General features: G+C 35.6%; 3 protein-coding genes across 4 annotated transcripts; 1 reads left to right on the top strand and 2 right to left on the bottom strand.

Moving 5' to 3' along the window:
• The first annotated feature begins 646 nt into the window (after positions 1-646).
• LOC111507765 (uncharacterized) lies at positions 647-4,872 on the top strand. Its single transcript, XM_023163111.2, has 2 exons — positions 647-805; positions 4,310-4,872. Exons 1-2 carry the CDS (start codon positions 758-760, stop codon positions 4,784-4,786), a joined length of 525 nt encoding a protein of 174 aa, XP_023018879.2. The 5' UTR covers positions 647-757; the 3' UTR covers positions 4,787-4,872.
• A 4,386-nt stretch (positions 4,873-9,258) lies between these two features.
• On the bottom strand, positions 9,259-16,722 carry LOC111507768 (uncharacterized). Of its 2 annotated transcripts, XM_023163116.2 has the most exons (3): positions 16,706-16,722; positions 16,516-16,603; positions 9,259-9,931 (listed from the first exon to the last, which is right to left on the bottom strand). In XM_023163116.2, exons 2-3 carry the CDS (start codon positions 16,522-16,524, stop codon positions 9,356-9,358), a joined length of 585 nt encoding a protein of 194 aa, XP_023018884.2. In that variant the 5' UTR covers positions 16,525-16,603; positions 16,706-16,722; the 3' UTR covers positions 9,259-9,355. The 2 variants fall into 2 exon arrangements, with proteins under 2 accessions (XP_023018884.2, XP_074032905.1); XM_074176804.1 differs by lacking the exons at positions 16,516-16,603; positions 16,706-16,722 and adding an exon at positions 10,114-10,251.
• LOC141479841 (uncharacterized) lies at positions 10,312-16,992 on the bottom strand. The gene is made up of 2 exons (XM_023163115.2): positions 16,833-16,992; positions 10,312-11,002 (listed from the first exon to the last, which is right to left on the bottom strand). The coding sequence occupies exons 1-2, from the start codon at positions 16,851-16,853 to the stop codon at positions 10,436-10,438; spliced, it is 588 nt and encodes a 195-aa protein (XP_023018883.2). The 5' UTR covers positions 16,854-16,992; the 3' UTR covers positions 10,312-10,435.
• Between the last annotated feature and the right edge of the window lie 8,462 nt (positions 16,993-25,454).

Below are 25,454 nucleotides of genomic sequence, written 5' to 3'. Positions count from 1 at the left end.
CCATAACATCATTTTCATCATCAAAAACTAATACTCACCATCACAAAACGAAAGTTTATCGTTATATATTCAATCAAATGTTGGTTAACTTGTCATGACAAAACAGAAACAGTTTAAAGTTCACAGGAAATTCAGTAGGTAATGGGTAGAACAACATACCAAGCCATTGTCTGGTCCTCTCGTTTCCCACACCTAACACTGCTGGAATTTTCTTCTAGAGACATTACAAACAAAATATTCACAAAGATGGGGTTTTTATTAGAATTGAAGGGAGTGTCTAAAATATCCTTCATTCTTTCCGCTTTTCAGGATGGTTCTGTTTTCAAATACCATGATAGCGATTAATCCACAAATGTGTCTGTTCACAAGTATTCATAATTTCTCTGTGACATCATTGTATTTTTTGTTAATAGTGGTATCAATATCGTTGCTTACTTAATAATGCAAATTGCCGTAAAGCAAGAGAAACCACTGTTATTAACGCTGCAATCTGATTGATTCATAGATATAGAAATGGATAATTATTTGTTTGACGATACTCATTAACTAATGTGTCTCCCACAGCGCTGAACCATGTTCATTTTCAGAAAGTCATTGTGTTTATGAGGTTCTTACATCTTTAACGTCACAGGAAATTTCGGTTTTACTCTACTACGAATTGTTTGGGTTAACATCTTCTGAAAGATAAATGCTGATAATAAATATGGAAGAATTTGGTTGTTTCTCTCAGTTGCTCATCGAATCTCGTTGGTAGTTGATGAAAGTGTTGTTTGTTGAGTTAATTGCATCATCAATTGTTATAATGGTGAGTTTTAGCTATTGTGAATAATTACATTTTGGGGTCATACATGTATTGTTTCATGATAATGCAAATTTGAATTTGAGAAATTGGTATGTCACAGAATCAAATATTTTTCAAATATTCACTAGCAATTGGACAAAAACATTCTCAATTTAGTGTTCATAATTTCATTGTCAAAGTTGTAATGATTGGATGAAAATCACAAAAGAATTATTGGACAATTTCTGCAGGGTGGAGAGTTTCAAATGTCCCATTTTATCCGAAAAAATCAATACTTTTTGATATGTTGTGGAAAAGCTATAATAATTCAAGTTTTATTAGGATATAGTTCAAATATTTAGGTTTTCATGGAGTCTTTATTGTATTTCATTCTCATACTTATTTACTTTTGATACACTCCGCAAATCGGAATGGTTGGTTTATAACTAGTTTTTGTCACAAAAACATGTAATTTTTAGTGTGACTTTTGGAAAAAAACGGCAATTTTGACTTTGAATTGCTTATTTTTGTGTTATTTTACTAAAACTGCCATTTATTCTTGATAGAAATGATTCAATTCCAAATGATAGGTTATTAAATGAAATTATCAGCTAGAAGATCGATAATTTAGGTTCAGAAACCTAGTTTCATCTCAACAAACAATTAAATATATTGAAAGCAGTCCAAATTCAATTTCAGTTACTCAGAGATCTCACTTTTGTATCAACCTCATATATTGTCAATAACTATGCAATCAATTGTGTAATAAACAAAAATAAAAGTTTATTATAAATTGATGGAGCAAGTTATAGCCAATTCATAATAAGAAGCAGCCTAAATACATACCTATTGAGAAACAATTTATATTTCTGATATCACATTTAGTAAAAAATATATTATAATCACGTGTGAAAATTATTATTACAAATGATCAGCTCGAGATTGAACCCAGGACCATCGATACGTTTTGATAACTACTTCAATAAAGGTGGGGTGAGTGATATTTGAGTTTCAAATATCCTTATTCTCTCATTGAGTAAGACTGCTGCCTTGGGCTACTTACCCAACAAGAAACGTTCATATATTGATGTTTTTGTAAATAGTCATAGAAAAAGTATAATTTTCACCAATTTTCATCTCCATGCAAGTATCTCCGTCAATTTTAATCACCATCATCCCCAATATTTCAACATTTCCAATATCAAAAAGAAATAAAAATGTAAAATAATAATAACTCAGTGATAACTATAGTCCGTTCATAATTTGTCGATAGCACAAAATGAGGGCCCAAGTCATAAAACGGTCGTAAAACTCGTAAAATCATAGGCGGAGGTTCCTGAGGTGTTTATTCATTAAATATAAAGCTTCAGTTTATATTCGAAACTTGCCTTGAAAGGGTGAAGTTGTTACGAATGAAAATAATTTTTGGTTTAGTACATTTTTTAATCGCATTTAATTTACGGCTCGTTGGTGTTTCGGCGTCTACGGCAGTAATTAACGTCTCTAATATTTATTTTGCGAATTTTGTGCAGTGCGTGAGTAACTTTTATTCATATTCCTACAAACATATACGTACCTTTCGTTCCTGCTTGTTTTGTTTGATTGCTTGCGATGGCTTCGTCATCATCATCAACATCATCAAGTTTTACACCGGTACTGTTGCGTACAGTCAGTAAGTCTGTCTATTCACCAAGAGAGAAGACTATTGTTTTGAACGTTCACGATGCTCTGGTTTCTCAGAATCCCACAAACACTGTTCAGAACATAATCAAGAGTTGTGCCAACATGACGGGCATAGGGGAGTCAACAATATATAGGTTCCTATCAGAAAGAAAAAAAAAAAGGTATAGCTAACCCAAATACAAACGAATACTTAAAGAGGGGGAGAAAACCTATTGAAATTGATGAATTTGCCAAAAATGGTATTCGAAGGAAAATTCACGAATTTTTTTACAAAAAAGAAATACCCAACTTAAACAAAATTTTACAAGAAGTTAGAGACGACCCGGATTTGCCTCATGTCGGACGAACCAAATTGTGGCAAGTTTTAAAAGAATTAAATTTCCGGTGGGAGAAATCAGACCGAAAATCACTTTTGATTGACCGGGAAGAGATAATATGTTGGAGAAGAAAGTATCTAAGATCTATACGAAAATTTCGGGCTGAAGGAAGGCCAATTTACTATCAGGACGAAACGTGGGTAAACGCAGGTCATACTCTCACAAAAGTTTGGACAGATAAAAATATATCAAGCTCCAGGCAAGCCTTCATGGAAGGTTGGTCTACTGGTATTTCCCCACCCTCTGGTAAAGGCAGTAGATTAATAGTTTCTCACATTGGCAGTGAAAAAGGATTTGCTAAGCATGGTTTGTTGGAATTTGAATCCAAAAGCACAAAAGACTATCACGAGGAGATGACAGTTGATGTTTTCGAAGAGTATTTTGAGCAGATGATTGAACATATACCACCAAACTCAATTATAGTATTAGATAATGCACCTTATCATTCACGACTAGTTGAAAGACTTCCAACGACTGCGTGGAAGAAACAGGATATCATTGACTGGCTGCGGAATAAGTCCCTGCCTTACGAAGATGGAATGGTTGAAGCAGAACTTTTCAAAATTGCCCGGCAACACAAATCTAAGTTCAAGAAATACGTAGTTGACAAAATGGCGGAAAGACGAAACATCACAGTCCTTAGACTTCCACCCTACCACTGCGAATTAAATCCAATTGAACTCATTTGGGCACAAATGAAAAGCTATGTGGCTAGAAAAAATACGTCATATAAAATACAAGCTGTACGTGAATTGTTATATGAGTCTTTACAACATATTACAGAACAAAATTGGCGAGATGCAGTAAGACATGCAATAGAAGAAGAACAAAAAATGTGGGATCTTGACAATATAATTGATGCGACTGTAGAGACACAACCGCTAATTATTAACCTGCAAGACGACTCGGATTCCGAAGATGATCCTGTTTATTTTGAATTTGAATAGTTTTGTAAGTAATCGTAGTTTATATCATTTAAAAATAGGTATTAATTAAATAAATGTATCTTTTACAAATTGCAAGTAACTTATTATTTTTGAATAAAATAAAGAATTGTTTTTAAAATAAAAATACAGTTTACAGTACCTACAGTTTGAGAATATTAATATATTTATTTATTTAAAGTAACTAATGTTTTAATCATATACTCTACGACACTGGTCACTCATTTCCTCTCAAAATACCTACATAATCGGATTAAAAGTTTTATAGCTGTATTGTATTTCTTCAGATACAAGGTGGGTTAGTCGAAAACATCTTAAACTGCCAGTTTTAGTTTGGTTTTTGTTATTATATCATATTAGCTGTCCTCTCTGTATTTCAGTTCTCTAATGAGGGTCAAACTTGCAGTGAGCTATCAACAAATTATGAACGGACTATAGAGACGGAAGATATATTTTGTTATTCCAAATCGTGTCTGTCTCATACAAGAAATAACTCATTATTCATAATAATGTCTTCGTTACAGAAATCTGTGGTACTTGTCAGCGCCATCCTCGCTGCAGTCTCAGCACAAAGACCCTCCTTCGCAGGATCGCGGCCTATTGGAGTACCAGATGTGGCATCTAGATTCAAAGACACGGAAAACTCTGGCTCAGCAGGTACCCAATTACCGAATAGATTCAACACAGGCGCTGAAACCACATCGTCAAGCCTACCGATAGAGCGACAATGGCAACAGTATTGGCCAAGAGAGAACCAGCCTTTTTCTGTGGTCAATGAAGAACACATCAGAAGGCAGCTATATCCCAATGGAGCGAAGAGAATCAGTGCCCAGGATGTATCTACAAACTCTTTGGGACAGAACCCTACTGTTAATAACAGAGGATCTTTCAGTGTAGCCAATGAAGACTCTCCAGACAAGTTCACAGTTTTTAAGAATAACCAGTTGGTGACTTATGTTTATGACCCATTATCTGACACCTGGTATTCTAGGAAGAACTGATTTGAGTTGTGGTTTAGAGCGATAGAAAAGACAAGTCTGCTTATTTATACGATTGTTTCAATAAAGTTGAGTATTTTGTTGTTTTACATTATTTTTCAACTCAATTTTCGTTCATCCTTCATTTTTGGCTGTACATTGGTATTCCACTAGAAAAACCAGAATTAAGAAAACAAAGTACACTTAAAACACGAAATGGAACAACAGAACCCTGATGATGAATTCAATAAATTCTGAAAGATACGCGAAAAAAGTATTTTAAATAAATCAATTTTAATTGATCTGTACCACGATCAATCTTTCTGTGTGAAATTTGTGAATCATCAGAACACAATACCAGGAATTACCTAGTAACAAACATACTTTTTTGATTTCTTGAAATACTTGTGAAAATTAGTATGATTTGTTCTAGAAATAATATCTGATGATTGTACTCAATGTTGAAAAGTACCGTCTTTGTGAAGAAGAATGTAAACAATCTTACTTTGACAAAAGTTATCGTTTATTGAAAGGAAGGATGTTGGTTATTGAGTTGATAAATCAGAAATCTTCAACAGCAAGCAGATCAAGGAAGCAAAGAGTGAAACACATCTAATAATAAAGGTGATTTTAACACGATTGTAGGATATGAAAGTATCAACATGATTTGCTTTATTTCTGAATAACAATAATTGATCATTTTGCGTTTTATGGCCTGATAAAATTGATATTTCAACGATTCCTACTTATTTTATTTGTTTTTTCATAAATTTCAAACCATATTGGAATCGTTTTGGATAATAGAAATCGAAACAAGCCGGTGCCTGTGGACGAGAAGAACTAACAAAAATGTCAATTGATCTGATGAACGACAAGAAAAACATCTTGTAAATGTAACAGATTCCAAAACACATATAAGGAGAATTTTTGTTGTAATTGGGTAAGAAACATTCTGCATAGGCAACATTTATCTTTATGACCATATAATTATTAAACTAAAACCCTGGCATTTTTTTCCTCTGGTGAAGTTATCATTAATAGGCAAAAAAATAGATTACCGTTGCCAAAATAAAAAAATTGTTATTTTCTATTTTTTATTGACAATTGGAAATTATAATTTCATAAAAAATACATTACAATTTTTTTTTTCTAATTTTTCATTGTTTCAATGTCTCATAGCTAAAAATTAATTACACGCATTAAAAATGACAATAATTTTTTTTTTAGATCGTTTTAGGGAAAAAAAAGTTGACGGGTGATTATTAAACGAATGTAACTTACAACAAAATTTATTAAATGATCAAAAATACTGAGTGCGCATATAAGCAAAACTAAAAAAAAATATGGCTCTTCTTTGGCACCCAAAAAAAAATCATAATACAAAAAAAATTAGAATCAGTACAAAGCATGGCCCACACGCAGGTTCATTACGGCCCTACATCTATCGTGGATCGACAAAATGAGATTGTCAATGTCTTGTTAAGGTACATTTGCCCATTCAGCGATTAAAAGCTCTCTCAATTGAAACGTTGTGTGAATGTTCCCCATATGCGGAGTAATTCTTCGTTGAAGCATGTCCCACACATGCTCGATGGGATTCAGATCCGGTGATTGTGCTGGCCATGGCAATACATCAACTCCTTCGTTGGTGAGCCAGTCAGTCACTAGACGCGCGACATGTGGACGAGCATTGTCGTGCATTAGGTGGAAGTTTTCACCAACAGCACCAGCAAACGGACGGACGATAGGTAGAAGAATGGTGTCGAGGTACTGTCGAGCTGTGAGGGAGCGATTTGGAAAAACGAGATCGGTTCTGACGCCGATCATGATTCCGCCCCATAGCATTACTGTACTGTGTGTAGCTTTCAATATTGATAATGTGAAATATTGAGTAGAATTTCTCTATTCTGACAAACCGGGTATACAACTGGAAAATTCAATATCTGATGATTGTATTTTCGACTTCAGAACATGCAGAACTTTTTATGAAAAATAACTTTTTTTCGTGCAAATATTAATAAACATTTTCTTCATATGTTGTCAACTTGAGTAGAAACACTGTATAAAGAGCTTAGCCCTTAACTACACCCTACATTTTTCCATACGAATATAATATATTGTGACCTAAATTCACTTCATTCACTCTCGGAGATTCTTGAGGGTTTCCCCATGAAAAATCATCGTATCGTAATCTTTTTACCTAGTTACGAGTGCCACCCTTTCCAGGTCCATCCAGAATACAAATCAAAACCCACTAATGATTGTTCATTCACCCTGGATGAAAGCTATTTTTGCCGAAATTTGTCAGGCTGCAAGAACTCAGACAGCATTTCGTATTGTGCAAACGGCTCAACTCTGGCGACACGAACTCCCACCCTCTTTAAACCGCCTCCCAATTTATCTGGGACGTGGGGATCGAGCAGGGATGACCGCACCTGGAGATAGAAAGCAGAAACTTGGTATAATGGCCTTCTGCGACAGAAGCACCTGCTTCTTTCAGCTGAGTTTTGATTTTTGTCGAGGTGGCAGTGAGATCAAAAGGGAATATTTACCTGAGGACAGAGTGGGACGTTGGGGTTTTTTCATTTGACTTTAAAAGTTACAGTGATTTCGAAAACTACACCTCACTTTATTTGAAAAATATATCACAACATGTTTCGCTAACGCAGTAGCTTTGTCAAGTGATTTGAATACTTGTTTTTCTTGCATTAAAATTTATATACTACAGGTAACCATGATTAAAATCACCTATTCTGCCAGTTTCACCACTTTGGTCAAACTGGCAGAACATTTAGGAATCGAATCCAGGAGCATCATACGAGCTATGTAAATAAGAAAACAAAGTCAACATATTCATATCATCTTCTAGAAGAAAATCAAATCTTTAAAGAAGAGTTCAAAATTTTGCACATAGAAAATAGAGTACTTATGATGCACTGTTTGGAACCTTTGGTGTTGTAATGAATACTACTGGAGTTGGTATCGAAATATTTCTATGTCACTTTTCTACAGGGTGATGTGCGAATTGGGAAATTTCCAATATCAAAAATTCAAATACGGAACTGTTGTTTCAGTAGCAATTTTTTATGACCAGTGTTCATTTAACTTTCTGAAATTCAACTCATCTAGATATTCCTGAGAGTTTTGTTAATTCGATGATAATGAGCTGAATTATCGTTCTTATGACGATCCTGATAATCAAATAAGACCATGGTACTGCTGAGTAGCTAGGTGAAATATGTTATTGTGAAATCTTTTTTCATTTTTCGTCGTAATTGCTCTTATTTTTATTTCTTAATTGTTTGTTTATTATTGATATTTTTTTTTTCGTTAAATCTATAATATTAGTTTTCAATTGAGGTTCGGATAATTTATTTTCTATGAAAATTAGCATAACGAACAAAAAATACTAATATTTTTCAGTTCGATGTTCTTTAAAAGCTTTTTTTTTAGTTTTTTCAAACTATATTCATTTTTTACTTTTTAGTTCGATGTTCTTCAAAAGCGTGTTTTCAGTTTTTTAAACTATATTTTTTATTTTGATTTTCTTTTGAACAACTTATCGAGGAGGTTACATACAACGCCATCTGTCCGCTAATAGATCAAGAAATATCAAGTAGGTTACCTACAGCGCCATCTGCCCGCGAATAGTCAAGAAATATAAAGTAGGTTACATGCAGCGCCATCTGCTCGCGAATAGATCAAGCACTAATGACGATAATTCTGTCAGTACAGATCCCGAGCTTGACAGTTACAAGCAAACATTCATACAAACAATCATACATACATACCGGTGAAGCTAATATAAAGCGTATAATGAGAAAACTAATCAGTACAGTTTATTGTATGATTTTCACTATAAAAGGCTTTACGAAAACCGCGACACGTATTTTGCTATACAATAGCTTCCTCAAGCATAAACTCAAGCTATTATATAGCGAAACACGTGTCGCGGTTTTTGTAAAACCCTTTTATAGTGAAAATCATACAATGAACTGTATTGATTACTAACGTACGTATTCAAAACCACTTTATTGTGAGGTTTTACAGTTTTACAAAATCGCAAAACGTGATTCGCCGTACAATGGCTTCTTCTGGCGTGTCTTTACTAACTATATTCTACATATTCAATGACAAATTTATGATAGTCTGGCGTCATGAAGTGATGACTGAATAGATGATGCTGATGATGCCAAGTTAGTCGGCGAAATAAGTTTCGAAAAAAGTATCAAGTTTCTAGTACGAGAAACAAAAATTTTGTTCACTCATTCATCCGAAAATTCGATATGGAAGGAAAACGTTCTCTTTCTCTACTTTTCATCCTATCAGAAACTTGACAATTTCTTGGTCGAAGCAATTGAAACCCAAGCCACAAGCCTTTACGCAAGTGGAGCCACAGACAGTGGCTATATCTGCATACAAACTAAGGCGCAACAGCATCTGCATTTAGTTTTAGATCATTTATACTGTTTCGTTGAAATTTGAGAGAAACAAGATATTCAAAATAGTTTATTTATAATTCAATTCACAAATATTCAGTTAAATAATACTACGATAAAGTCTTGCTGTCAAATATAGGTATCTTATTCGAAACTATGGCGAAATCTTCCTTGGGGACCACGCATCCTTAACAGGATCATAGACATATGTTTTCAGCTCACTATTTTTAAAAATAGTGAAACATTCATTACTAGGATCCTCTGGTTTATGACAAGGTCCTGTTTTTCCTTGCGATTCATCCAGGTCTTTTTGTGAAGCTTGTCCTTGTCCACTTGTACTGCCTTCATTTTCAGCATTCCTGTTGCTCAGAGGTGGTTGCGAAGGCCTCTGCTTCTCAATACTACTTGGTGAGCTGCTACCTTTCCCTATATGGTTATCGATATGTTGAGCATTGATGAACCAGAACGGTTGGTTCTCCCTGGGCCATGATGCCACTGTCTTCGTCACATCAGCTTCTTCTCTGGTATCTGCAGGTATTGTAGTAGAATTATCATTTGCTCCGAATCTGCTTGGGAACTGGCCTCCTGTGGCACTTGAAGTACCATCTGAAGTACCATTAGCAAATCTACTGGCTAACTCAGGTACACCGATGACCCTGGTTCCAGCGAATGAAGGTCTATTTTGGGCCATGGTTGTGCTCAGAATGGAAATAGCGAGTAGTATACACTTCTGTAATGGAGAAATATGATTTAGTGACTATAATCAATCACGAATCAATCACAAATTTATCTTTGGTTCATTATCAACAGCAATGAAACGCTTCATTTTCACATGATACTTTTTACCACATATATCACAGATGAATAATGAATAATAGAAAAATTAATATAGGCGAGAAAAAAGTAGCTTACACCAAAAATATCTGGGTTGACCTCAACAGTTTTGAAAAATAATTTTACTCCACTCTTCCTTCAGAGAAAATCTTTTCCACTTTTGATCATGGTATGTATTCAATCACAAAAGGTTTTTCCTCACTTCAGAATCTTTTCACAAAGCGAAAGGTGAGTCAGGCAGTCAATGAATGAAGATAGTGAAATTATAGGCAGGTGTTCATTGAATATAAAATTTTATTCAGCTGAAATGTTTCATCTGAAGTTCCATTACAATATTACAGTAACTCATACGGAGATGAAGCAAATCACATTTTGGAAGGCCTCCATTGCAAAGCCTCAGTTAATCAGATCCCGAATGAGTTTTGCGGAACCACCCATCTTTAACTGGATCATAAATATACTGACGAATTACTCCTCTATCTCCATAAATAAAGAACGAAGTCGAATTCACGGGTTTCAAACAAGGTCCAAGTCTCCAATCCTCTTCACTCTTGTTTTGAACTTGTGATATGCCAGGCTGTATCCTATTTCTTAAGGTAGGATAGGAAGCTTCCTGTCCCTGACTACTGTCTTGGAAGTTGTTCCTAGTTCCAAGAGGATCTCTTTGACTTTCAATTAGTTGGGCGTTTACCAACCAGAATGGTCGGTTCTCTCTGGGCCAAGTTTCTAGCCTCTTCACCAAATTCTCATCACCTCTTGCATCTACCGGGATTCTCAAGGTGGAAGAAGTTTCATTTGAGCTGAATCTACCAGCAAACTGGAGGTTACTATCAGAAGTGCTGCCATCTGTGGTACCGTTCGTGAACCTACTGGCCTGATCTGGTACCCCTATAACCCGGTTGCCCGCGAATGAACCTCTTTGGGCAAAGGTAGTGCTGAAGATGCAGACGAGAAGAAGAGTAAGTTTCTGAAACAAAGGAACACTGATTTCTTCAGTCATCTAGAAGGAAAGTTATAATCATTCTCTAAGTCGATTGCTAGAACAGATATTGTAGAAACGCAAGGTCGATAGTTGAGCCTAGAGTTCAAAAACAAGTAATTCGTGGTCTAACACCAAATAGTGATTTTTCTGTAGGACTTATATAGCAATGGATTCGTGGTTCAGCCCGACATTAGTGATAATACCTATGGTGAATCAAAATAGCACTATTGAGTGCTATTGTTTGTCTGGTTAACAGTTACTGGGGCGTGATTTTGTCCAAATTGACGGACTATTAGAAGTTCTTCTGAGTCAACTGATGCGTTCACTAAACAAATAAAGTTTCTCCGCGGAATGTTTGGTTCACAGACTGGGGATTATTGCAATAATTATTGAACAACCTGATTTCCTGTATGAGAATGATTTCTGTTCGACACAAATATCCATCTATGAACTTTTCTATCCAATCTACATATCATCATTTGTGATTATTAACAACAAATTCAGTCATTCGAGCGAGTAATGGCCATTTTTCCTAAATAGAACCCTATACTCATTCTATGACTTTTGAGAGGAGTATTTCAAAAACAGATTTATTTGTGAGGGGTACTTCGAATCTGACTGTCATCGGATATAACGAAAAGTAACCTGTAAAAGCGATCAGAATATTTCTCTATTAATGCAATTGGATTCAATTTAGATTTGAGTAGAATTAAATATCTGTCAGAGATATGCAGGAAACTGATCAGTGTGATATGGAGCGATTTGTGGTTCTTATCACTTTCTTTTTGTTAATCGGTGGAAAACAATGTGAATGAAATAAAGGAAATAGTTGAGAAATTAAGGTATACATATAACGAGTAAAGAAGTGAATTATACTGTGAATAAATCGATTTCAATCCGAAATATTTCACATTGAGATCTTGTGGTTTCTATCAGTAGAAAAGGTTAAAGATCAAGAATCTTCGCGGTTTATTAACTTGTTTTGTTTGTGTATGAAAATGGTATGTTTATACCGATATGAAATGAATATGTGAGGGGGATTCAACGGAGAGTTGTTTTGTGAGATTATCTGATAGAAAAGCAATTTTGTTGACAAATACCGTTCTTGGTGAACAAAAAAATGCATGGCTGTCAGAAATATAGGTATTTTGAATTATTCGAAAGTATGATATGAGATTCATAGAATCAAGCATATGAAGACACAACATTTTGAGGAGATCTTACTTACGATGGAAGCGTTAGATAATATAATTGATAAATCTTAAATCAGTAAAGTAAATATTAGTTTTGAGGGCACCCGGCGATTTTGAAAAAATGTTTTAGTGTACCTACGTTTTTTGATGCGTAGATTACGAATCCGACAGAAAAAAGCGGCGCTCTACCTTATTTACAAAGTTACGGCCCTTCAAAGTTCAGAAAAGGGCGACTTTTCAGCCTTCTCTTTCACAAGATAAACCATCCAAAAACACAAGCATTTATTCACTAGGTCATCCTTACACCTTATTTCTCCTTCTTTGACCCTTTTCACTTCAACAACTAACATTTTTACAATAAAAACGTTAAAAAAATGTACGGAGCTGCTTTTTGGTTATACATCTCTGTATTTTACGTTTTTAAGGTTAATGGCATAGTTGGTACGACTGATGCTGTCAATATTCCTAAAGTAATTCAAATGTTTTTTGCCTTCATTTTTCGTGTTTTTCTAATCACTCACGTCAAACTAAAAATCCAAATCTACGAATTCGAAATAGTAGGCGGCGGCAAATACCAACCGCTTTTTTCTGAAATGTCACTAGTAACTAACCTAGGAATAGAAGAATATCACCAGAAGAAGCATTCGTTTTCAAATTTAGTTTTTTATAAGAAAAATGTTGATTGTTGAATTGAAAAGTGTCAAATAAGGAGGAATAAGGTGACCTAGTGAATAAATGCTTATGTTTTCAAATAGTTTATCTTGTGAAAGAGAACGCTGAAAAGTTACCCTTTTCTGAACTTTAAAGGGCCGTACCTTTGTAAATAAGGGAGAGCGCCGCTTTTTTCTTTCGGTTTTGTAGTTTTATTATAGCTGAGGGACATACAAGAGTTTTATCAAAGTTGATCGTTGAACTTCCGTAAATAAACCAACCGAAGATCTGCTTCTGCAGAGTATTCCAAAATTGATCGATATACAAGATATCTGTATCATCAGCATAGCTCATTATGGTTTCTAAATATGCGTTTGAAGCGAGTGGATTTGCATGAAACTCAAATATTATGGTTTTGATAGTGCTGCCTTATCTCTCATCTGGTCTTATTTACTTGGTCGATTTCAAAAAGTTGTTGTTGATGATCATCACTCCTTACCTCTTGACTTCTATCAGTAGTACCTCAGGGTTCCATTTTGGGACCTTTATTGTTCATCATTTATACTACTGACATTATCTCGTCCATCAAGAAATGTAAAATACAGGCGTATGCTGATGACATACAATTATACATGCACTTTAAAATAGATGAGTGTGCTGAGGCACAAAATCTCTTCAACACTGATCTTGATTTGATCAATGGGCTATCAAGTGAACATGATTTGAAAGTTAATCCTAATAAAACAGAAGAATCGTAAATTTGCAGAAAACAATTTCCGTTTAGAACTAGGTTATACTATCTTGACTCCTGTCAATACAGCTAAAAACTTAGGGGTCATACTTGACACTGATCTTAGATTCACTAGTCATGTTGAAAATTTTATGAAAAAAGCTTATATGTCTTTGAAACTGTTATACTGTAATCGTTTTATTTTGAGCCAACCTCTAAAAAGAATGCTCTGTGATAGTTTGGTGCTAAGTCATTTCAACTACTGTGACTTCATATATGGGCCATACTTATATGATTCAGATAAAAAAAAAACAAAAAGTGCAAAATTTTTGTTGCCGTCTAATTTATGGACTTCGTAAGTATGATTCAATTTCTGAAGCCTTTAAAAACTCCCGCTGGCTCAATATGAAAAACCGTATGATTCATCATTTGGGTTGTTTTGTCCATAAATTGATCACCCTTCCCCATTCTCCTCTTTTAATACAAAAACTAATTCTGCGTGAAAATATTCACTCAAGAAACATTACACACAAAAAAATAACTATGCCACAACATCCCACTGCACAGTTTCAGAGATCATTTCTTTTTGGTTCTGTAAAACTCTATAATTCATTGCCTGTGCAATTGAAGAGATTCAATATCAGGAAATTATATCTATGATAGTCAGTAATGTCAACTTTTGCTTTTCAGACAACAGATCAATTGAATAAAATTATTTATCAACTATCTTTAGAAGGTAATCACAAATTATTATTTTATTTGAAGTTCTCATTTCGTACCATCACTGTTAATTGCTTCTATTTTTGTATGTTTGCGTGCATTTTGGAGTGGTGCTTGTTGGTTGAGTTAAAGTAGCTTTGAGCTAGACTTCGCCAAGGAGTACCAGAATCTCCTGTAACCTATTTTCATTTTCAAATATATCTTTGTATTGTTTTTTGTATTATTTATAAAGCCAATTTATTATTATTATTATTATTATTTTCACCGTAGTTTGTGCTGGTGGTACCCCACACCGTGGGGTAAGTGATCATTGAGTCCGAGAATCATGTGCCCTGAGCAAACGCAGTGAGCCAAGAATGACAGCCTTCTGCATCTGTGCGGCTAAGATTTCTGCCTTAGTGCGGCAAGCCGGTATGATTTTGAGTATCGAGAGTAGAGAAGACATCATTCCACCAAGAACTCCAACAATCAGAACGACCATCTTGACAAAGTTTTCTGGATAGAGTCTGCGGAGTTCGAAGAGAAAATCTCGATATTTTATACGTTTTTCCTCCTCTTTTCTGATGATATTCGTCTCGCCAGGAGCTGAAAACTCTACGACAAATATCGTTTTGGTCTGGTGGTCGAGAAGGACTACATCAGGCTTATTAGCTTGTATGAGCCTGAGGGTGTGAAAGCTCTTAGGGCCGCATTATGTCGATGGATATAGGCCGAGACCGCATATGCTGGACATGCTGATAGCAAGTGCATTAGGGTCTCGGGCGCCTCGCGGCAGGCCCTGCACCTTATGTCAGGAACCTCTATACCTATCACGCGACTGCGGTAGACTAAGGTGTTGAAGACACCATCCTGGCAAGCCATGATGAACCCCTCAGTTTCCGACTTCAGCCCTCTCGACCTGACAAAAGCGAACGTCAGGCGCTTTGATAAGCCAAGGTCTTCAATGTTAGTGAAGAAGACCCCATGCATTGGCCTATCCCTGTGTCTCCGCATAAGTAAGGTGATCTCTGCGGCTTTTATCTGAGCTTTTTGCTGAACGGGTTCCAACTCGGTGACAGAGTTGTAGTCACCTCGTTCAGAGTCAAAAACTATACCGAGTTCATCAGCTGCTCGGGCAGCTGCCCTGAGGAGAAAAGCTCCAATTCCTGCTCTCTCATGGTCACGGACCATGCAGAGAAGGGGATCGGAACTCCTGACGACTTTACAGGCTGTATCCAGTACCATTCTGTCATGTAGACACTCCAAACTCAAAAGTCCACGGCCTTCCTGTTGTCGGGGGAAGTACAACCGTGGAACGGACGATTTGGGATGCAAACTCCTATAGAAATACATCATTTTTCGGGTTTTCACGTCGAGTTGATACAGCTCCTCCCGAGTCCACTTCACTACTCCAAACGAGTAGAGTAAGATTGGAACGGCAAGCATATTTGTTGCAGCAACTTTGTTCTTCCTCGACAGTTCCGATGACCAGATCTGTCGAAGTTTGTGCTGATACTTGCCACGGAGAGAGTTTTTCACTGCAGTTACCTCTTGTGAGTGGCGTTGTTCCACCCCGAGGTAAGTATACGTCTCTCCGGCATCCAGATGATGTAGGATGCTTCCATCTACGAGCTGCGCATCCTCTCCGTAGTCCCCGCAACGTCCTCTTTTGAGATGAACCATTATTATTATTATTATTATAAGTATATTGTGAAAGGAATGGGCCTCAGGACTGTGCCTTGAGATACACCATATCTAATCACCTGACCTGAGTTTTTCCAGGTAGATAGCATCTGAACAATGCATCCAGTTCTTCTCGTGAACTCATATCTACCAGAGTCTAAAGTAACTTTTTAGGACTTCTAGTATCAAACTCTTCAGCTAGGTTGAGAAAAACACATAAAGTGGTTTTGTCTTTGTCTCATCTCTCAGTCTTCTCGATAGAGCAACTGCATTATTTGATGATACGTTCCTCTTGAAACTGAACTTTTTTAATTTTTCCTGATTCTGGGATTATGAGAAGATTGAACTATAAAATACCTGTCCAAGTTGAAATGGATTGATGTAGTAGCAGATCAAAAACTACGTGGAAAAAACGATATCGAATAGGAACCATTTTTGTACAGCAGAACTAGAGCACTGCCTTTCAACATGTGTTTCACCAAGTACGTTAGCATCATCAGAAAATTACTAAAAACGGTGGAAGAATTGATTCAATCACATACCTTTTGCATAGCTAGACACTATGTGGATGATTTGTTCTGTGTGTTTTGTCAAAAAGGAGTAAATATGTGGAAACTAAGGAACTCTTTTCTGAAATGTAGATATTAAGATAATTCAGTTCTGGATATCCAAGTCGCCATCGCTATCACTGTTAAATACCATGAGAAACTTGGCAACGAATACGTTACACACATCTATTCGAATTTAATTGCCTCTCATGATGTAATTATAATACCTCTTCGAGATTTTTTATCACACCTTGAAACAGTCACGATAACGCTGAACTTGCGATTCTTTAACCTTCAGAAACGATACTCACCATCGTAACAACGAGTTTCATACAAGCGATTGTTCAAGAACGAAGAAACCACAACTGATTGCACTCGAAACTCCACTAAAGTGAGTGAAGATCGGCACAATGATATTTATTGATTGAAATTATAGTACTGCGGTCAGCGTAGCACAAGAAAGAAAACATAGGTCACGTCGGTCGTTCTGACTTTCAAGTCTAGTAAAAGATTCCATAACTTTTTTGTTGTCGTTTTGATAGGAAATAACTATTTCTGGCGTTCATGAGTTTGGAAAAAATGTAAAAATAATCTTAGGAGAACACCGAAATAGTGTTGGAAACCGAGACATAAATTAGCTGAGCATATAATGGATATAGTGTACATTTATGATGATTATGATTCGCACAGGAATCGCTGTTAGGATAATACCGTCAAACGGGGTAAAGTCGATCAAAAATAAAGACTTTTTCATCCTAGCGCCTAAACAATTGAATTTTTTTAAATGAGATTGAAAATAAAGTTACCTCAAACATTAAACCATCTGATGAACCCATTATTATTTTTGTAACTTTTCCCATTCAATTTTTATTGTTATTCAAAGTGTGATCGACTTAACCCCGCATTTTGGGTAAAGTCGATCACCTGTTTTAAAGCATATAAAAATCGACTTTTTCCTCTCAAAGGGTAAAGTTGATCTACGTACAATTAAAAAAAAAACATGTTTTTTCTTTTTTAGTGAAATGAATCCATCAAAAAATAGGAAAATGCTTCTTTTTTTGATAGTCATGTAATCTTCATTTAAAATAACTCAACAAAACAACTAAAAATGATAGAAAAACATAGGAACATAATTCAATCACAAATTCTAATACCTATCTACGAAAAATATCACATTGGTATGTAGATAAGTTCAGTCAACACTTCAATAAAATATAACAAAAAATATAAAATTCTTAGCTGTATAAAATAGCTTTGGTAAAAGAATATAAACAATTAAAACTCATTCCAGAAGACCTTGTTCTTCTTCGCGAAGGTGAAAGTTGTGCCTTCCGCGTTTTTCTTCTTTCAAGTTGACCTTTCTTTTAATCTGCTCTAATGTAATTATGGATAGGTCCGGAATTTGCGAATATACAAAAAACAACTCTTTCTTTGACTCCTTCTTGCGCATTGTATTAATAGAAATTTCTTCACCTGAGATAGTTTCAATCTTGGCAATAAAATGTCTGTCTCTTTTGTTCGTTTTGAATTTCACTAATACGTAATTGTTTATAATAAAAGTTACAGAGTTTTGCTCATCATAAAGCTCTTGCTTATGGTAGAGGGTTCTCCTATTTCGTATTCTTCTCTGAATAAAGTAGTAACCTTAGCTTCCTCTTATGCTGCTTCCCAACCATCCAGTGAAGTAAACAGATTTTTCCAAGTCAGAAAATTGCAGAAAAGAAATCGATTGTCCAGATATTGTAAGAATTTATAACCGACATATGGGTGGGGTTGATCTTCAGGATTCTCTGTTGGGATTGTATCCAATAAAAGTTAAAAGTAAGAAGTGGTATCACAGAATCTTTTATCATCTGCTTGATGTTACAGTTGTAAATGCATGGATACTAGGGAAAAAAATAAAGAAGCAGTTGGGCAAAGAAACAGAAATAATACCACCTTCGGCTTTTAATACAGAATTGGCTAAATGGCTAATGGCTAATGGCTAATGCAATAAAGGTGTGGAGACTTTAGGTAAAAGTGGGCGTCCTAGCAATGACGAAACGAAGATGCAAAGAGGCTGAGCCAGCAGAATTTGTTGAAAAATATAACATTGGTCATTAGCCCATATGGACTACTGAAAGAGAAAGATGCAAGTATTTGCAATGCAGTGCCAAATCTAGAGTGAAATGTGTTGAATGTAACATCTCCTTTATATTGGCAGGTGTAGGCCAAGACTCGCCGAACACACTCTCTCTTTGGCAACCTTGAGGTGTCTCACGGTAGCCTCCGCAAAGGTTTTGGAAGGTGCAGCGACATTACTGTCATTGCGCGGCTTTTTCAACCTTCTTGGGGTTCCTTCCGTGGAGGTGCACAAGTGAGGGAGCTCTCCTGTAGGGGCAGCCGGTTCCTTGCCTTCATTCAAGGCGGATCTGCTATGTCCAGCCTCATTTCAAGCGGTATATTTGCGTGGACATTTCTGTTCATCCCCAGCCACCGCCTTAGATTGAGGTGAGCACTTCCGTCCAGCCTCGAGATTGGTTTTTGTTGTTTGTTCCATTCATGTATGTTCCCACGAGTAGCAAGGAAAGAGTTGGTCACCTTAGCTTGGGTAGGCTAGTCCGCGGTGGCATGTTTTACAAAGGCTTTTGGTGAGTTTCAGTTCCTCTCACCCTACTCATTTCTGCCACTGACCAGGAGTCCGGCGACCCCGTCCGTAAGGCCACATTGGCTTCCCGGACCGGGCCTCCAGCCCCCTGGCCGTACCCTCATCCGCCACCTGGGGACGAGCCCGATAGATACCCCAACACACGGGATGTTTTATTCGAATGACAACTAATGATTTTAATTGAGTGAATATTATGTAGTACATTTATTGGCTCACCATACAAATAGTTGAATACTGAAATGCAGAATGAGATTGATTGATTGAGTTCCCGAAGAAAATTCCGTGATATTATGATTTGCCACAGCTGGTATAAGCCGGTTATAATACTTTACCAGGTTCACCATAATTTTGTATCGCAAAAAGATCGCAAACAAAAGATTCAAATGGCGTTTGGGTCATTTTCTAGCTGCAGTGGCACGCGTTTGGGTATTTACTTGTTAAAACTGATAACTACATTCATTCATTTATGAATAATCGATATTGTTATGAAATTTCTGAATAAAATATATACATAATGATGAATAGCCAAGCTTGTGTGAGAATATATTTGGTATGAGCAAAAATAATGTTGTGTTTTCATCAGATACATCCTATGAATGTTCGTCGAATGTTATGACTAAAGGCTCTGCAATTACCTCAACTGCTTGATCAAATTTCTACATGAGGTCCTCTTCTTTAATGATATGTTTAAGACAGTTTTGCCATATTTCGAAAATGGTAATCTTCAAACACTCCTTAAAGAGTATTTTGACATCTTCAATATCAAAAGTTGTGTTCCTACTTGCAACAAAATCCTCCAATTGAGCCAATTTTTCACTTTTCAACAGACTCAATAATGTATGCTGCTTTTGTAACAGGTCTCGGAAATTATTCTATACTCAATTACTTGTGAAAATACACCAATATTTCTAAATACTTCGATAGTCCTTTTCCGGAGAAAAACTGCAGCGAGCTCCCTGACTATAATCCTTTAACAGGAATTGAGAATTACCATAATCGAACTTCATATCTTCTACGGAGGAAATACCAACCGACACCGCATAGGTTGATTTATCAGCGAAACTGGAAATCACAACAACAATAAAACGAAAACGTGATGTGTCAACAACTGCGTACGAAACTTAAGGTTTATTATTCCAATCCTAATTGAAAATTTTCCTCGTATGGACTCAGAGAGAAATATCGACAATTCAATGAACTGGGGCTTTTTCAATAATCAACATTGTGAAAGAACATCAAGATGAAGAAATATTATTTCGGGCACTCATTAGTCATATTGTATTTTGTCTTAATGATCATGAACTTGAACTGATAAAACGGGTTCCACCGGCAAAGTGCTCATTTATATTCTGCAAATAATCAAGCTGTATAATCTGCTGGATTTTAGAATGCAAATCTTCTCAACCGGTCTGTTCAGTCCTTGACAATCAAACAATTGATTGTCAGCGTGTAAAAGTCCTTGGAGGATTGAGGTGTATTTCTTGATATCAGAATCATTTGGAAATTCAATCATTTATGCACTTATTTATTTATTCATTCATTCATTCATTCATTCATTCATTCATTCATTCATTCATTCATTCATTCATTCATTCATTCATTCATTCATTCATCCATCCATCCATCCATCCATCCATCCATCCATCCATCCATCCATTCATTCATTCATTCATTCATTTATCTATTTATATATTTATTTATTTATTTATTCGTTTATTCATTTATTTATTTATTTGCAGCAATGCCTATTCACAAAATAATTAACAAGTTCACACATATGTATTTAACAGTAATCTGAGCTAGGTTTGAGGAAAAAATATATTAAATAAAATAAGAAAAATCGTAAAAATGAGTTATTGAATTACAATCTTTCCACAGTCTTTTTAAATGTTTCCAAAGCAGAATTAAAAAATTCTTAATATACATTGTATGTATTTGCAAGTCTCAAAATTCTACCTACAGATTTATTCCGGCCATAGTTGGTGCAACAAAAGGGTACTTTGAAGATTTCTGAATTTCTTGTTCTCCTTGGATTCACATTTAAAGTTATAAGTTCGACAAGTTCCGGGGAATTGATGCTACCATTGATTATTTTATGAATAGATCTGATTCTAATCTTCTATGAGCCAGATTATTCAAGTTAAGAATGTCCAATATAATTTTATAGTCATATTCACCAATATGATATCCCAGTTCATATGCAGAGTACCTTAAAAACTTATTTTGAACACTTGCAAGCATATTAATATCCTCATGATATGAAGGGCACCAAATTGTGGAATTGTATTCGATTATTGACCTAATAATTGAACAATTATACTGATATGATATGATATATTCAAAACAACGATAAAAATAAAATAAATACAACAATAAAAATTAATTGGCGCTCCGGGGCAACTTCATTGATTCCAGTGGCGCATTTGCTTTTTCAGCTGCAGGAAAACCCGGAAAAACCTGCAGCACCACATCATCTGAAGATCTTGATCTAACAATGTCCTCTCTCTCATAAAACAAAATGTAGGGTGTCTCCAGAGGCTCCAATAAATTCAATGCATCGCCAGAACACTTCGTGACACGACTATCGTCAAACTTAAACCAGTCCATTTCTTCTTTGACCAAGGCGTAATAATGACCAAATTCAATGCCAGAACCACAGTGAACAATGACTGCATGAATATTATAACAGTGGTCTGCTAGGTTGAAATGTTCATCTATTTCGAACCTTCCAAAGAGTTTCTTGCTTCCGTTAGAGGTTGAGTCTTGTTTGAAAATCATCAGTGTTATTATTAGATTGACTGGTGCCTCAGATATACTTGTTTCCTTATAACAGTCAGTTAGTTTGGCGCATGTTTGACAATACAGTCGATCATCACCTGTTAAAAATTCCATTTTCAGATGATTTAACAATATATGATTTTTATTGAAGTGAGAGATAATTCATTTGCAGATCTAAGAATGAAACCCAACATTTTTAGTGCTTTAGAAGTAATATGTGCAATATGTGGTTAAAAAGACCTTTTTGGGTTGAGAGTGATTTCTAAATCTCTGATTGTGCTTGTTGTTTTCAGTTCTGATTGATTGATTTCATATGGCCGGTTAATGGGAATTTTATTTCGGAAAAAAGTAAATTTCTGATATTTGTCTATATTCAATTGCAGTAGATTTATATTACACCAGCGAACAAAGTTAGATAAATCGTACTGTGATAATTATGTATCAGTTGAGTCATGAATAACTTTAAACATCTTCAGGTCATCAGCAAATAAAAAAATTCACTATTAAGAATAACATCTTTCAAGTCATTTACAAATAGGTTGAAAAGCAATGGCCCTAAATGAGAACCCTATGGTACACCATATGAAACTGTGACTGAGGAAGATACTGAGTCACCATATTTTACTCTGCAGGCTAGATGAGTTCGAACCATTTCAGAATGTTTTCTTGAATATCCAAAGCGTTTAGTTTGCGCAACAACAAATTGTGGTTTACTCGGTCAAATGCCTTTGAAAAATATGTGTAAATCGAATCCAACTGGTATCTTTTTTCCCAAACTTGTTTGCCTGGGGACCCACCTTCATTGTAGAATTTTTTTCGCGATTCACATATTGAATAATATTAAGGATAATTATTATTAAGAATGACATTTTTATTATTATTGTCGTGAATACACGTCTGAAAGAAACTGATAAAGATGATAGAATTTAAGATGAAATACAGTTCGAAAAAAGACTTTCAATTCAGAATCTTGAAACTAAACAAATACAAAAAAAACAAAAAATTGAAATTATGTATCTGGGTTGAAAATTGAAAGCTTTGAACACAGGTCACTTTCCACACAGAGCCTATTACTATATTTTTCGAATATACCAAAATGGAGAATGCCCTCTCACACAAATATGTGGTTGAAAACCATATTGGGGTCAAATTTTCTAACTTTGGTTTCGTCATTGAGGCTTTACCTTGTTGATATTCGATCAAAATATTCATTAGGAAATTCTTTGACCCCTCAAAATCAAAATTTGTGTTTTCTGTGGTGGTAGTAATTAAAGATCCATTTGCTACAGAGTACTCGAAGAAGTCCACCTTGCTATAACCAAAGAAATTCTCTCAATCTTCAATATGACAATGTGAGAAATAATTTTCTATTCATTATCAATGAATATATCGAGTGGTCCAACGAAAAGTATGCACCTTGCTTTTCCTCTTTTTTTGTAACTTAACGCAAAACTGCTCGGACAGGTCAATTTTGCTTTTGAGGGGGACACATTTCAGATGTATTTTTCTACCTGTGCCTTCAACCCCCTTGCGAAGGTGAGTAACAACCCTAAAATTTCAAATGGAAAGTGGGGTCGGTGATATATCGTTTGAAAGGGCACAAAATTCTCTTTCCAATGATACCTGATTTGCTGTATTTACTTGAATAGTTATAAAAAAAGCAAGAACATTTACTCGATATTTTTGGTGTTGATGAAAATGCTGAAAAAATGGCATTTTTATCACTACTACATTCCTCAATTTCTCTCGTGCGTTTTTTGGTTCAAATAACAACAGCAGATGAGTGTACAAAAATAATTTAGGCAAACGTTCATTGATTCAGTTCGGTTGCTTTTGAAATTATTTCAACTTTACTGTAAAAATGGTTCATTCCATTCCTGAACGAGTTGAAATTGATAAACTTTATTATCAACATAATAGTTGTGCTAGACTCACTGCTCGCCTCTTTAAATAACAGTCATCTCACGAAAAATGTGAATGATTCGTACGTTGCCAAGTTAGTCCAAAAGTTTGTCGATACCGGATCTGTCTGTAATGTGAAACACCAGCCACGGAAACCGATCAGAAATGAAGCAGTGGAAGTCGCTGTTTTGGGACATGTTGAATTGGATCATACTCAAAGAACCCGTCAGCTTCCTGCAGCCTCAGGTGTCTCCCGTTCGTCCATAATACGGATATTCAAAGCCTATAAATTTCATCCGTACAAAATTAAATTAGTACAGGAACTCAATGAAGATGATCCTGATAGAAGGCTGCAATTTTGTGAACAACTGAGCCAGCTACTAATTGATGATCCGCACCTATCATTCAACACGTGCTTTTCCGATGAGAGTACTTTATTTTTATGGAGCTGTGAATAAACATAATTGCCGTTACTGGGATGACAGTAACCCACACTTATTCCGAGAAGTCCATATCCAGTACCCTCAAAAAATCAGTCTGGTGTGGCATATTAGGTAGTCATATCGTAGAGTCACTTTTTATTCCTGGGAATTCAACTGGTGAGGTCTACCTGAACATGCTTCAAGATACAATTGTACCTCTCATAACAGAAATAATTGAAAATGACCAAAATCATAATGATGATCGGCTTCATTTTCAGCAAGATGGAGCACCTCCTCACTATGTTGCTCCGGTAAGAGAGTTTTTAAATGACCGGTTTCCTGGACGGTGGATTGGAAGGAGAGGCCCCATCGAATGGCCTGCCAGGTCACCTGATTTATCGCCTTTAGACTTTTTTCTTTTGGGGACACTTGAAAAATATATGTTTTGCTACGCAGCCTGAGTCCATAGAAGATCTTCGTCATCGAATTACAGCAGAGTGCAGAAGTATAACACCTGATATGCTACAGAATGTTAGGAATAGATTTAAACAAAATCTGTATTATTGTATGGAAGCAAATGGGTCATATTTTCAGCACTTGCTGAAGTAGGATTCTACTAAGTCAATTACACATTTCAAAGTACTGAATTGTAGTTGTTTTTCTTCATAATACCTACATGTTTGAGTGAAATACAACAAATTAGGTATCATTGGAAAGATAATTTTGTGCCTTTTCAATTGATATATCACTCGACCACACTTTCAATTTAAAATTTTAGGGTTGTTACTCACCCTCGCTAGGGGGTTGAAGGCACAGGTAGAAAAATACATCTGAAATGTGTCCCCCTCAAAAGCAAAATTGACCTGTCCGAGCATTTTTGCGTTAAGTTACAAAAGAAGAAGAAAAGCAAGGTGCATACTTTTCGTTGGACCACTCTGTATGAAAACATCGTTTGCAACAGTTAAGTAATATTCTATAAATTCCATCTTGCCAATGAACTATGTCCAACTTGATCTGAATTTTTTTCTCATGTATTTTTGTTTGTATTTTGTCATTTTACCATTATCATTACCTTGCATTTGAGCTTACTATATTCAATATTTCACCCGATTGGGCGTTTATTCTCTGTTCAATGGTTTTTCAACTAGTTCCACGTGATCTGTCATAGAAATGAATGTGAAAAA

This window comes from Leptinotarsa decemlineata, unplaced genomic scaffold (assembly GCF_025532065.1).
Source record: "Leptinotarsa decemlineata unplaced genomic scaffold, Ldec_3_MD MMD2_tig00002082_RagTag_RagTag, whole genome shotgun sequence".
Classification (NCBI taxonomy): domain Eukaryota; kingdom Metazoa; phylum Arthropoda; class Insecta; order Coleoptera; family Chrysomelidae; genus Leptinotarsa; species Leptinotarsa decemlineata.
The sequence above is the reverse complement of the archived record's forward strand: the minus strand, read 5'-3'. Positions and strand labels throughout refer to the sequence as shown.

Excerpts from the sequence above, each read along its gene's own strand:
- LOC111507765 (XM_023163111.2), top strand. The coding sequence starts at position 758 with ATGAAAGTGTTGTTTGTTGAGTTAATTGCATCATCAATTGTTATAATG. Across the intron at positions 806-4,309 it reads CATCATCAATTGTTATAATG|AAATCTGTGGTACTTGTCAG; the intron begins GTGAGTTTTAGC and ends TCTTCGTTACAG.
- LOC141479841 (XM_023163115.2), bottom strand. The coding sequence starts at position 16,853 with ATGAAACTCGTTGTTACGATG. Across the intron at positions 11,003-16,832 it reads TGAAACTCGTTGTTACGATG|AAACTTACTCTTCTTCTCGT; the intron begins GTGAGTATCGTT and ends CCTTTGTTTCAG.